General features: G+C 35.7%; 1 protein-coding gene across 3 annotated transcripts in view; it reads left to right on the forward strand.

Annotated features, from left to right (window-relative positions):
- The window catches only part of DNAH14 (dynein axonemal heavy chain 14), a 433094-nt gene that overhangs the window by 280945 nt on the left and 137575 nt on the right, over positions 1 to 14574 (forward strand). For all 3 annotated transcript variants that reach the window (XR_008916229.1, XM_056815999.1, XM_056816000.1), the window contains exons 54-56: positions 2827 to 2994; positions 3823 to 3915; positions 7080 to 7277. Coding sequence is in view for 2 of the 3 variants with exons in the window: in XM_056815999.1 (XP_056671977.1) it covers positions 2827 to 2994; positions 3823 to 3915; positions 7080 to 7277 (459 nt within the window). In the remaining variant the exon portion in view is untranslated. The remainder of the gene's footprint in view (positions 1 to 2826; positions 2995 to 3822; positions 3916 to 7079; positions 7278 to 14574) is intronic.

Consider the following 14574-nt stretch of genomic DNA (forward strand, 5'->3'; position numbering starts at 1 on the left):
GTCATAACTCAGTTCCAGGAGAAAATCCCATTTCAGGAACAAAACCTGGAGAGACGAATAAATTAAAGATGAAAATAACATCCAGAACCAAAACCAGAGATCCTCAAGATGAAGGAATGAGCAACTCTATAACAACTATAACTAGAGACTTTAAGGAAAAAATAAATTTTCCACAAGAATTTCATCAATTCTTAGAACAAATGAAAGAAGAGATAAAAAGTGAAATACGAGTCCTAGAGGAAAAAATTGGAAGTAAATTAAATAGCTTAGAAGAGAATGTGGAAAGCCTTGCCCAAAAAGTAGAGTTCTTGGAAGCAAGAATAGATCAAACAGAAATCAATGACTCCTCAAGACAGCAAGAAATATTGGAACAAAATCAAAAGATTGAAAAACTGGAAGAAGAAAATGTAAGATATCTGGTATCAAAAACAACTGATTTAGAAAACTGGTCAAGAAGAGATAATATTAAAATTATTGGGCTCCCTGAAAACACTGATCTAGTAAAAAGCTTAGATACTATTTTTCAAGAAATCATAACTGAAAACTGCCCAGATTTATTAGGACCAGAAGGGAGAGTAAAAATTGAAAGAATCCATAGATCACCTCCTATAAGAAATCTTCAAATGAAAACTCCCAGGAATGTCATAGTTAAGATTCAGAATTCCCATATCAAGGAGAAAATATTGCAAGAATCAAGAATGAAACAGTTCAAATACCAAGGAGTTACAATTAGGATTACACAAGACTTTGCAGCTTCAACCGTAAATGAGAGGAGATCTTGGAATACAATATTTAGAGAAGCAAAAGACCTGGGTTTACAACCTAGAATAATTTATCCTTCAAAACTCGGCATAATCCTGTATGGGAAAATGGACATTTGATTCAGTAGAAGATTTTCAGGCATTCTTGATGGAAAGACCAGAACTGAGTGTGAAGTTTGGAATAGAAACAAAGGAATCCAGAGAAATGTAGAAAGAATCCTGGTAGTGTGAACTGATGCTGAGTTAAATGAGCAGAATCAAGAATTAAAATCAACAATGTAAAGAGAAATAATGCTGAAAGTAATGAAAAAACTGGACAACCAAGTTTTGAGACAGAAGAGATGGACTCGAATGCATAAAGAAACCTATATTTTGACTACGGTGATTAATCCCAATATGGGGATTAATTTTGTTGGTGTTAGAAATCCTCTCAACACTGTTTTTGGAGGAGAAATGAGGTTGGGTTTAGCAATAATGATGTCTTAATGGCTATTGCAATATTGTAAATTCACACAAAGGAAGAGAAGTTCAAATAGCATGACAAATATTTTGAAATGAAAGTAAAGAATTTTATACTTAAAGAAAATGGTATGATGCTAGCATTCCTGGTTTCATATAAAGTCCACTTTTTTGTGTTTACATATTTTGTTTTAGGTTTGGAAGGGCTTTTTATGTTTATTAGTAATAAACAGTCCCCAACAAGTTGTAATTCACATTGTCTATTGATGATGTTTTATGACTGACAACCTGCCTTCCAAACCATCATATTTTGTTATAATAGAAATTTGGAAATTTTCATTACAATAACTTGTCTGATCTCCAAAACTTGGCTCACTGGTTCTAGTTCTTTTCTGTCCCTTCCAACCCACCTCTTTTAAGAAATAGAAGCCTGATTCTTACTCTTCCCCATGATCTTTCTTTATTGCTACTGTCAATCCTACTTCAATAGGTTTTGAGGTTTCCCCATTACCTTGAAGGATAAAGTTCAACTTGTTTACCTTGACTTTCATCTCCCTACATTTTGACACTAACTCAGTCACTCCAGCTACTCTCATCCACTGAAGACCACCAGCATTCTCACCTTTATTCCTTTCTCTTGAGAAATTTGCTGCCCTCCCCTTCCTTCATTCATAGAAAAAAGTTCCTTGAGTGAGTTGAGGATCCTTAAGTATACCTTACCTTGTCTAAAAGCTTTTTTTTATGCATGTAATAAATATTTGTCAATATCAAAAAAAATGTAAAAACAAAGTTACCAAATCATGCTTTTTTACCAGAATTCTTGGAATTATGATTTCCTGCTGGCCTGAGAACTCTCCCTAAAATAAATAAAAATATTTATGAAACCCTAATAGATATGATCCTAAATACAATGCTGAAGTTTGAGGGTTGTTCCTCCCTTCAATTGTTACTTAATTAAAGAGACTGGTAAAAATGTCAATAACTGATTTAGGAGTTCCCAAGCTCCCCTATGTTGGTGTGGAGAACTGAGAACACCACAAGCTGGCCTGAGAATTTCACCAGAGCAGGAGACAAATATGAGACGATAAGAGTAGGCTAACCAGTCCTCCATAGCTCTACCTGATACCAGAGTCAGGACTTACATGAGCAGAGAGAAGACAGCTGTATGATCCATAAAAGACAGTGGAATGGAGTTTGTTGGAGTAGCTAAACCACCCCAAAGTTGGGGAATCTATGCAGGCTTCTACACTGATCATAATGTACACAAAGGAATATAAATGATATTGGAGGACACCATGGAACCTGAGATTGAAAAACACCTTAGAATTTTGGTTTCTTTTAGCATAACTTCCTTTTGGTACCTTCATGCCACATCTTCCTACAAGTAGAAAGGTCATTATCAGCCATCAACCACTTAGATTTTCCCATGTTCCACCCAGATTATAGGATTGAGCCAAGAGGAATACCTGTGACATCTCTAAAAGCAATTGAAAGCACAAAATATTTTGTGATATTATTATCTCAGATAAGGGATTTCATTTAGTCTCAATATGTAAAATTATATTTTATTGTATTTCATTTATTTAAATGAAACTTCTTTCCATAGATTATATGGCCCACAGACAAAATAATGCGTGACTTACCTTTGTATGTGGATTTTTTGGATATAAACAAAATTCACAAAAGAAGGATTTATCAGAACTGCAGTAACCAAAGAAAAATTGCAGATGTACTTTCTGAATTCCAGCTATCACTGGGCTCATCTGGTTTTGAGGTAATAAGAGATATTCTCTAATCTATTGCCAGTAGCTACTGCCTTAAAATTGTAAGGATATTTTCAAACATATGGGACAGGAGAGACAAATCCACCCCTCAAGTTTCAAAATGAGCTCTTATAGTCATAAAGGTTTGTATTATTTTGCCCCTGCAGATAAGATATAAGGTTAAAGAGGAGATAGTTAAGTTTTGGCAAGTGTTAGCTTCAAAAAAAAAAGAATTGGTAGAATTGAGTTGGTAAAGTAGTTTAAGAAGAAAATTACACAGAATTAAAAAAAAGAGAATAAGGAAAGGATCACAGGCCTGAAAGTTTCCTCAAAAGCCATGTAATTCAACATCCTTGAACAATAAAGGCTCTATATATGACTACTACCCTGAGGAGCAATGTTGGGGCATCTCATAAGGAAAGACGAGAAGAAGAGCAGCAGCTACAAGCTTGTTTAGGATTTTTTTCTCCTTCTGCATATCATTCAGTAAGGGAGAGGAAGTAGAGGAAGGGTCAGCTATCACAGAGATCAAATCCTGAAGGCAAGACTGCTACAGATGCTGCTACCTACCTTCTTTTTTCTCTTCTTCCTCTCTGCCTTGCCTTTTTGCCTCAATCACAGCAGCAGCAGTAGCAGTCTATTGGATGAGATAGCCTTGTATAGATTATTGATTATTCAAGTTTTCTCCTGTCTAATTAAAATTTAAGTCATTTAAAAACATAGTTGTCAGAGTATTTTTCTTTCATTTCTCTCTGCTATTATGCCAAGCCACGGCTGAATTAGACATTCCCCCACCTGGAATCACTGAGAGTCGTTTATTCCTTCCATTCCTTTCCTAGCTTTCAAATTCAATGGTGTTCTTCAAGGAAGCCACTGAACATGTTTGCAGAGCTGCGAGAGTCCTTCGACAGCCAGGGGGCCACATGTTCCTGGTAAGAAAGGAAACGTTACAATAAATAAAGTTCTCAAGATCAGAATGATCTAAGAAATCCTTTAAAATGGTTCTTATGCAGAAAGTTTCCTCAGCACCGACCATTGAAAAGCACAAGCTTTGGGAGTTTTGAGTTTTCCAACGTTCAGCAGACATTATCAACACAGAATAATATCGAGCAGAAACTTATGTGTGGATGAGGGTGTGTGTATAGGATGGATTTGGCACCATCTAGTGACCCTTTACATTAGCTCACTTTTATCATCTACATATGTAACTGACTTGAAATCTCTCAGTAATCGACTTAAAGAACATTATAGTAATGCACCTAAAATTATGAACTTTACTAAAAATGGATTATTGAGGCTCCAGCAAGTATGGATTACATACCTGCGGCAACATCATCATCCAAGTAAAGGATAAAATGTTAGAGTAAGGTTTTGAAGTAAACAAATAAGCCTCATGTCATTGAAACTTTATTAGCCAGAGTCATTAAAAAAACGAATTATGTCTAAGGGCATAAAACTATTCTGTGTTTTTATCCCTTTATAAATATTATCACTAGTAGCATCCAATTAAATAAAAGAACTCAAAGTTATTTTGCCCTGGAGGCACTGACATACGTGAGGAGATAAGTAAATGATATTTCACGTAATATCAGTGTTAGAGATAAAATTCCCATCTATCTAGTCCAAACTAAGAGTCCCTTCAACAATATGACAAGTGGCCATCCAGCCTCTACTTAATAACATCTGAGGCAGGAGAATCCATTACCCACTGAGTCAACAATCCATTGCACTTTTGGACAGCTCTAATTGCTAACAAGTATTTCCTTATGTAGAGTCTGTCTTCCTTTACAACTTCTCCCAAATGCTATGTTCATCCTTTTGGGGACAAGCAAAAAAATCTAGTCTTTTTGCTGTATGATATTCCTTAAAATATATGCATACATACATACATACATACATACTACTACTACTACTACTACTACTACTACTACTACTACTACTACTACTACTACTACCACCCCATCTCTTCTTTATCATCCTTTTCTCCTAGCAAAATCTTCTTTGCTTTTTCAGCCAATCTTCAAAGACTGTGGTCTCTAGACAGTTTTAAAAACACACACACGGATTGTAGCATAACTTTTACATGCCAAATTATGGAGGATGAGGAGGAAATGTCTTGGTATAGGGTGTGAGATATTGATCTATACCTAATTTCTGCCATTCTCTTTTCCAGTTTTCCCAGCAGTTTTTGCCATATAGTGAGTTCTTCTCCCAACAGTTGGGATCATTGGATTTTTCAAACACTAGATTGCTATGGTCTTTTACAACTGTATATGGTGCGCCTAATCTATTCTATTGGCACACCATTCTTTTCTTGGTCAGTACCAGACTGTTTTGATGATTATTGCTTTATAATACAGTTTGAGGTCTGGTATAGTTGGGCCACCTTCCTTCATATTCCTTCCTCCTCTGGAGGCACTCTCCAGCTTCTCTACTCAATGTCTTTCCCAAAATGAGATTTCTAGAATTGAACATAATTCTCTAGATATAGTCTTTGTATCTAGTAAGAATTCCTAATGTGGACAATAGCCATCAGTTAAATAATTAAATTAAAGCTAATTTGCCAATATCTTATGGGAAATTCAAAAGATATTTCATCATATTTGACATGACAACATATTTAAAATGTTATTATTTCTGAATATACATTTACACTTGAAAAATCACACAAATGGCTAGAAATGTTTTTGCCTCAAGTATTTAATAAGCCAAACTCTGACCTCCACATCAAAGGGAATATGTTGTCACCTAATTATCTGCATAGAATTGTTTTAGACTTCTTTCTACAGCTTTGTGGATTTAATAAGAGTAACTTCATTATTTTGCTTATCATCTCTATTATTATCTCTCTTATAAAAAGCAAAACATGGATGTTAAATGATAAAACATGGGAATTTACCCAGGTGGTTAGACTTACAGAGGGAGTTCTGACTCTAGAGCCAAGGTTCATTTTAATCAAAGGAATGCAACTCTGAAAAAGGGATATGGACAAGAATAAGACAAATGAATATCAAATTTTATTGGTGACCATGTTATTATAACTACTTTCTGGGTCTCACTCACTAACTCTTCTCCCTAGAGGATACAGCTATATGCACTGATTAGCCTTAGCCAAAACCATCTTGCAGCAGTTAAAAGTATCTCTACAGGCAATGATTAGAACATGATAGAACATCTTGGCTAAACATATATGTAATATATTGTTTTTTTAGGATTCCTAGGAACTAAAGAATATGCATATTAAAAAATTAAATGAATCCATGATGCAAATTATTTGTGTTGATAGCATATGTGTGTATGTATTCATCTGTACCTTTACATACCACTACTGTACTCCCTGAGGACAGATGAATGACTTAATCAAGGATGACTGAGTAGATAGAACATTGTAGAAACACCAAAAACCATATCAAGGCATCATTATAAGTTTTGGGAGGGGTTGAGAGCTTCAGAAAATAAGAGACTTTTAGGGAAGTGAAAGTAAGTTAAGAAAAAAGGTACCTGAGAAGAGAATTTGGATTTCTGAACTCTGGATTAAACATGGGAATGGTAGCACCTAACGAGAGTGACTAAGATTGATTTACATGGAGTTTTGCAAATATAAGATGACTTTCCAGATTGTGTTCAAATATAATGAAATGTTCTAATAGTATTTTTTCAACTGGCTATTTTTAAAAGTATAATATGGTAAGCATGAGAAAACTGTTTTATGAACCTTTGATAGGGATAGGGACTAGCCATGTTCTTTCACAAGTATAGGGAATTCCCTGGTGAGGAAATCGCCTCTACCAAGACACATTAACATTTTCTCTGCAATGTATAACCTTATGGGGTTGCCTAGGGCACTGAGAGATGATGAAACTTGCTCTGGGTTGTGTAGACAGTTTATAGCAGAGTAAAGACTAGAATCCAGGTCTTCCTGCTGCAAGACTAGTGCTTTGTGTGTTACAAAAGAGGACTTTTTAAAAGCAGACTTGGAAGAGCAACCAAAAATCTTAGCTAACATTGTCTCTACTCTTACCATAAACAAGCAAAATTATTTGTTGCAAGATGTCTCAAAACATGTTTGTTTCATAATCTGTTTTCTCCTCTAAAGATTGGAATAGAAGGATGTGGAAAAGAAACATGTGCCACCCTTGCCTCTTATTTGGGAGATTGCAAGCTCTACAAATTATCTTCATCTACTAATTATGGCCACCTGGAATTCAGAGAAGACTTAAAACATGTCAGCACACTAACAGGGCTAGAAGGAAAACCTACTGTTTTGCTTATTATTGATACACATCTAATTCATGTAAGCAGATTTTGTTATGGTCACTGATTTAAAGACTAACATGAAAATGTGTTGCAAAAAGTAGTGGTCTACTTATTTGACAATTTTTTTTTTTGCTTTATGAGCTGCAAAGAATATATCTATTTGTGCCTTTTTATATTTATCTGCAAAATCCTTGTGCCCTAATACATGGTCAGTTTTATCAAAGTCCCGGGTGGTGTTAAAAATATGTATATGTTTTTGCAGACCCACTTAGAAGATGCTACAAAAATTTTTCCCATTTGGATTAGTTTATTTAATCAATTTAGAACATTATTCCTTGATTACAATAATCACATTATTTCCCTCCCTCCCTTCCACCCACCCTTCCCACAGACAAAGCACAATTTCATTGGGTATTACTTGTGTCCTTGATCAGAACCTATTTCCATGTTGTTGATGTTTGCCCTAGGATGTTCATTTAGCATCTACGTCCCCAACCATATCCCTTCGATCCATGTATTCAAACAGTTGGGGTTTTTTTGGTATTTCTACTCCCACAGTTTTTCATCTGAATGTGGATAGTTTTCTTTCTCATAGGTCCCTCCAAATTGTTCAGGATCCCTGCATTGCCACTAAAGGAGAAGTCCATTACATTTGATTGAACCACAGTGTATTAGTCTCTGTGTACAATGTTTTTCTGGTTCTGCTCCTATCACTCTGCATCAATTCCTGGAGGTTGTTCCAGTCCCCATGGAATTCCTCCACTTTATTATTCCTTTTAGCACAATAGTATTTCATCACCAACATATACCACAATTTGTTCAGCCATTCCCCAATGGAAAGGCATCCCCTCATTTTCCAATTTTTGGCCACCACAAAGAGTGCAGCTATGAATATTCTTGTACAAGTCTTTTTCCTTATTATCTCTTTGGGGTACAAACCCAACAGCGCTATGGCTGAATCAAAGGGCAGACAGTCTTTTAGCGCCCTTTGCACATAGCTCCAAATTGCCCTCCAAAATAGTTGGATCAATTCACAACTCTACCAGCAATGCATTGATGTCCCAACTTTGCCACATCCCCTCCAGCATTCATTACTTTCCTTTGCTATCATGTTAGCCAATCTGCTAGGTGTGAGATAATACCTCAGAGTTGTTTTGATTTGCATTTCTATGATTATAAGAGATTTAGAACACTTTTTTCATGTGCTTATTAATGGTTTTGATTTCTTTAACTGAAAATTGCCTATTCATGTCCCTTGCCCATTTATCAATTGGAGAATGGCTTGATTTTTTTGTACAATTAGTTTAGCTCTTTGTAAATTTGAGTAATTAGACCTTTGTCAGAGGTTTTTGTAATGAAGCTTGTTTCCCAATTTGTTGCTTCCCTTCTAATTTTGTATGCATTCGTTTTGTTTGTACAAAACCTTTTTAATTTAATGTAATAAACATTATTGATTTTATATTTTGTGATTTTTTTTCTAGCGCTTGCTTGTTTTTAAAGTCTTTCCTTTCCCAAAGATCTGATAACTATACTATTCTGTGTTCACCTCATTTGCTTATAGTTTACTTCTTTATATTAAGGTCATTCACCCATTGTGAGTTTATCTTGGTGTAGTGTGTGAGATGTTGATCCAAACCTAATCTCTCCCATACTGTCTTCCAATTTTCCCAGCAGTTTTTATCAAATAGAGGGTTTTGGTCCCAAAAACTGGGATTTGGGGGTTTATCATAGACTGTCTTGCTGAGGTCATTTACCACAAGTCTATTCCACTGATCCTCCTTTCTGTATCTTAGCCAGTACCAAATTATTCTGATGACCACTGCTTTATAGTATAGTTTGAGATCTGGGACTGTAAGTCCTCCTTCCTTTGAATTTTTTTTCATGATTTCCCTGGATATCCTTGATCTTTTGTTCTTCCAAATGAACTTTGTTATGTTTTTTTCTAATTCAGTAAAAAAGTTTTTGGTAGTTCAATGGGTATGGCACTAAATAAGTAAATTAATTTGGGTAGGATTGTCATTTTTATTATGTTAGCTCATCCCACCCATGAGCAATCAATGCTTTTCCAATTGTTTAGATCTAGTTTGTGTGGAGAGTGTTTTGTAGTTGTGTTCATATAGTTCCTGTGTTTGTCTCAGCAGATAGATTCCTAAGTATTTTATGTTGTCTATTTTAAATGTTATTTTAAATGGAATTTCTCTTTCTAATTCTTGCTGCTAAAATGGGTTGGTGATATATAGAAATGCTGATGACATATGTGGGTTTATTTTGTATCCTGCAACTTTGCTAAAGTTTTTGATTATTTTGACTAGCTTTTTGGTTGATTCTCTAGGATTCTTTAAGTAAACCATCATATCATCCACAGAGAGTAATACCTTGGTCTCCTCATTGCCAATTTTAATACCTTCAATTTCTTTTTCTACTCTAACTACTGCTAGTGTTTCTAGTACAATGTTAAATAACTGGGGTGATAATGGGCATCTTTGTTTCACTCCTGATCTTATTGGGAAGGCTTCTAATTTATCCCCATTGCAGATAGTGTTTGCTGATGGTTTTAGATATATACTGTTTATTATTTTTAGGAAAGACCCTTCCATTCCTATATTTTCTAGTGTTTTCAATAGGAATGGATGTTGTATTTTATCAAAGGCTTTTTCTGCATCGATTGAGGTAATCATGTGACTTCTGTCAGTTGCCTTGTTAATATGGTTAATTATATGCATGGTTTTCCTAATATTGAACCATCCTTGCATTCCTGGTATGAATCCTACCTGGTCATAGTGAATAACCCTTGTGATGACTTGCTGGAGTCTTTTTGCTAGTATCCTATTTAAGATTGTTGCATCTCTATGCATTAAGGAGATTAGTCTATAGTTTTCTTTCTCTGTTTTTGACCTGCCTGGCTTTGGGATCAGTACCATGTTTGTGTCGTAAAATGAAGTTGGTAGAACTCCTTCTTTCCTTATTCTGTCAAATAGTTTGTATAATATGGAGATTAGTTGAATATTTGATAGAATTCATTTGTGAATCCATCTGGACATGGGGATTTCTTCTTATGAAGTTCTTTGATGGCTTGTTCAATTTCTTTTTCTGATATGGAGTTGTTTATGTAATCTATTTCTTCCTCTGTTAGTCTAGGCAGTTTATATTTTTGTAAGTATTCATCCATATCACCTAAATTGCCATATTTGTTGCCATATAATTGGGCATAATACTTTTTAATGATTGCCTTAATTTCCTCTTCATTAGAGGTGAGGTCTCCCTTTTCATCTTGCATACTGTCAATTTGGTTTTCTTTCCTTTTTTAATTAGACTGACCAGTACTTTGTCTATTTTATTTGTTTTTTCAAAGTACCAGCTTCTAGTCTTATTTATTAAATTAATAGTTCTTTGACTTTCAATTTTTTTAAATTTCTCCTTTGATTTTTAGGATCTCCAATTTAATCTTCATCTGAAGATTTTTAATTTGTTCACTTTCTAGGTTTTTTTTTTTTAATTTGCATGCCCAATTCATTGACCTCTGCCCTTCTTAATTTGTTAATATATGAACTCAAGGATATAAATTTCCCCCTGAGTACTGCTTTGGCTGCATCCAATTGGTTTTGAAAGGATGTCTCATCATTGTATTTTCTTCAATGAAGTTATTAATTGTTTCTAAAGATTCTAAATCTTTAGATTTAAAACAATTCTAAAGAATTGTTCTTTAAATAACCAGTTTTGGAGAATTGTATTGTTTAATTTCCAATTAATTTTTATTTACCTCTCTATGTACCCTTACTAATTATTATTTTCTTTGCATTGTGATCTAAGAAGGTTGCATTTATTATTTCTGCTCTTTTGCACTTGTTTGCAATGTTTTTATGCCCTAATACGTGGTCAATTTTTGTGATTGTACCATGTGCTGCTGAAAAGAAGATGTATTCCTTTTTGTCCCTATTTATTTTTCTCCACATGTCTACTAACTCTAATTTTACTAAGATTTCATTTACTTCTCTTACTTCTTTCTTAATTATTTTTTGGTTTGATTTATCTAGTTCTGATAGAGGAAGGTTCAGGTCTCCCACTAGCATAGTTTTTCTATCTATTTCATCCTTGAGGTCCACTAGTTTCTCCTTTAGAAATTTGGATGCTATGCCATTTGGTGCATACATGTTGAGTATGGATATTTCTTCATTGTCTATAATGCCTTTTATCAGGATGTAATTACCTTCCCTATCTCTTTTAACTAGATATATATTTACTTTGGTTTTGTCAGATATCATGATTGCAACTCCTGCCTTCTTTTTATCAGTTGATGCCCAATAGATTTGGCTCCATCCTCTTACTTTCATCCTATGCATATCTACCTTCCTCATGTGTATTTCTTGTAGACAGCATATGGTAGGGTTTTGGATTCTAATCCACTCTGCTATTTGCTTGCATTTTATGGGTGAGTTCATTCCATTCACATTCAGAGTTATGATTACTAACTGTGTATTTCCCAGCATTTTGATTTCTACTCCTGGTCCTGCCTTTTCTTCTTTCACTATTTCCTTCTACACCAATATTTGTTTTTAATCAGTCCCCCTAGTTCCCACCCTTATTTTACTTCCCTTTTGACCCCTCCTCCCTTCTTGTTCCCCTCCTTATTTTCCCTGTAGTCTTTCTAAAACTCCCCCCACCCTCTCCCTCCCTTATACTGCTTCCCTCCCCACCAGTCCATTTGTTACCCTTCTACTCCCCTGTAAGGCACAAATCTATTCTCTGCCCCCAATGGATTGAATTGTTCTTCCCTCTTTGGGTCAATTTCATTGCACATAAGAGTTGAGTATTTCCTATTTCCAACCTCCTTACCCTTCCAGTGTATTGATGTTCTCCCCCCTCCCACCATGAGCTTCTTTATGATAAATAAATTTACCCCCATTTGTTTCTTTTCCCATTTCTTTTAGTATTAACCTCTTTTTTAGCTCTAGTTGTATATACATATATATATACAAACATATGTATATGTATTTATGCATGCATATATCTATACACATATTTCTGTCTTGTCCTTTAATACTATACAGTTTGTCACTGTTCCCTCTAAGTATAATCCTTCTACCTGCCCTAGTGATAACAACAGTTTTTAAGAGTTACCAATGATCTCTTTTCTCATAAGAATACATAACATTTTAACTTACTGAGTCTCTTTTTAAAAAAAGGGTTTTTGTCTGTTTGTTTTGTTTTGTTTTTCTTTTTCCCCTCTTTTTTTAATTACCTTTTGATGATTCTCTTGAGTTCTGTGCTTGGGCATCAAATTTTCTGTTCAGGTCTGGTCTTTTCTTTACAAATTCTTGCAATTCTTCTATTTTGTTGAATGACCATACTTTCCCCTGTAAGAATATAGTCAGTTTTGCTATTGATTCTTGGTTGTAGACTTAGTTCCCTTGCTTTCTGGAATATCATATTCCATGCCTTTCGGTCCTTCAGTGTGGATGCAGCCAGATCCTGCATTATCCTCACTGTGGTTCCATGGTATCTGAATGACTTCTTCTTGGAAGCTTGTAATATCTTTTCTTTGGTCTGGTAGTTCTTGAATTTGGCTATAACATTCCTGGGTGTTGTCAGTTGGGGATTAAGTACAGGAGGTGATCTGTGAATTTTTTCAATCTCTACTTTTCCCTCTTGTTCTAGAATATTAGGGCAGTTTTCTTGGATAATTTCCTGCAGCATTATGTCCAGGCTTTTTCTTTTGTCATGGTCTTCTGGTAGACCAATGATTCTTAAATTGTCTCTGTTCAAACAATTTTCTAAATCCTCTGTTTTGTGAATGAGATGCTTCATATTTTCCTCAATTTTTTCATTCTTTTGGTTTTGTATTATAGTGTCCTGCTGCCTTGTGAGGTCACTTAATTCTAGTTGTTGTATTCTGGTTCTTAAAGATTGGATTTCATCCCTGGCTTTTTGGTCATCCTTCTCCTTCTGATCTGATTTTCTTTGGAGTTCATCTTTCATTCTCTTTACCTCATCTCTCATCTCCTTTGCCTCATCTTTCATCTTCTTTGCCTCATCTTTCATCTCCTTTGCCTCATTTTCAAGTTGGTTGATTTTGGTTTTCAAGACACTATTTTCTGTTTCCAGATGACTTATCTTAGTCTTTAAGTTCTTGTCCCAATTGTCTTAAGCCTCTCTTAATTGTGTTTTGAATTGCATTTTGAGTTCTTCCAAAGCCTGTGTCCAATTCCCTGGGATTTCTGTTTTATTACTTGCCTCCTCCTGTGTATTGTTTGTTCTTGGTTTATTGCCTGTGCGGAGGCTGTCAATTGTAATTTCTTTCTTCTTTTTCTGATGTTTGCTCATATTTACCCCTTTTTTGCTCCCCGTATTTGTCTGTGCTCTTGCTCCTCTCATTTTTTTGGTTTTGGGGGCTTCTGTCAGTCTCCCCTCTTGGAGCTTTGACAGAAGATCTCTCGGTGTAGTCTGGGGGGAAGTTTTGTTAGAGTTTGAGCTTTCCTGTCCTCTGGAGGCTTTTGATTGGATTAAAGTCCAGCAGTCTGTGGGGGAGGGGTGTCAGACTTTGGGATTCCCTGACCTCTGAAGACTTTTGATGGGATTAAATTCAGCTGGGTTAGACTAGGTGTGCTCTAAGGCCAAAAGTTCCTGGAAGGTTCGACAATATGGAGGGTCTCTGCCGTGCTCTGACCAGGCTGCCTGCTCTATGCTCCCTCTCTGGCTCCTTCCCTGCTGCCTGTGTTCGACATTCTAAGCCTGGCACAGCCCTGCCCACAAGGTACACCCTCCTGACCAGCATCTTTGCCTACATAGAGGTTCCCACTGCCGTTGGAGGCTTAATGCTCTAAGTGATGCGGGAGGGGTCCTAGGACCTTCCTTCTGCCTTCCCCTTAAACCCAAATGTTCTCAGATTCTGGCTTTGGGGGGGGGGCATACCTTTTGAATTGAGTCCAGCAGGAGAGTTCCTTGGCTCTGTCTTGTTCTTAGGTTTTATTTTCAGTCCCCTAGGAGCATTCAGTTTGTGATTGGTAAGGAAGGGTATTCAGAGGTCTGAACTTCTGTTTCTTCTAGGCTGCCATCTTGACTTCACCTCTACAAATCTTTTAAGTCTAGTTTCTATGTCAATTTATTCAGCTTCATATTTTCCCTTGTTTATCTTTTGGTTTGATTTATCCAAACCTGAGAGAGGGATATTAAAGTCTCCTATCACTATTGTGTCACTATCTATGTCTTCTTGTAGCTCAATTAATGTTTACTTTCTGAATTCAGACACTAAGGTATTTGGAGTATATAAGTTTGTTACTGATACTGGTTTGTTGTTCATAATTCCTTTCATCATAATGTGGTTTCCTTTTTTAATC

This window comes from Monodelphis domestica, chromosome 2 (assembly GCF_027887165.1).
Source record: "Monodelphis domestica isolate mMonDom1 chromosome 2, mMonDom1.pri, whole genome shotgun sequence".
NCBI classification, from domain to species: Eukaryota; Metazoa; Chordata; class Mammalia; order Didelphimorphia; family Didelphidae; genus Monodelphis; species Monodelphis domestica.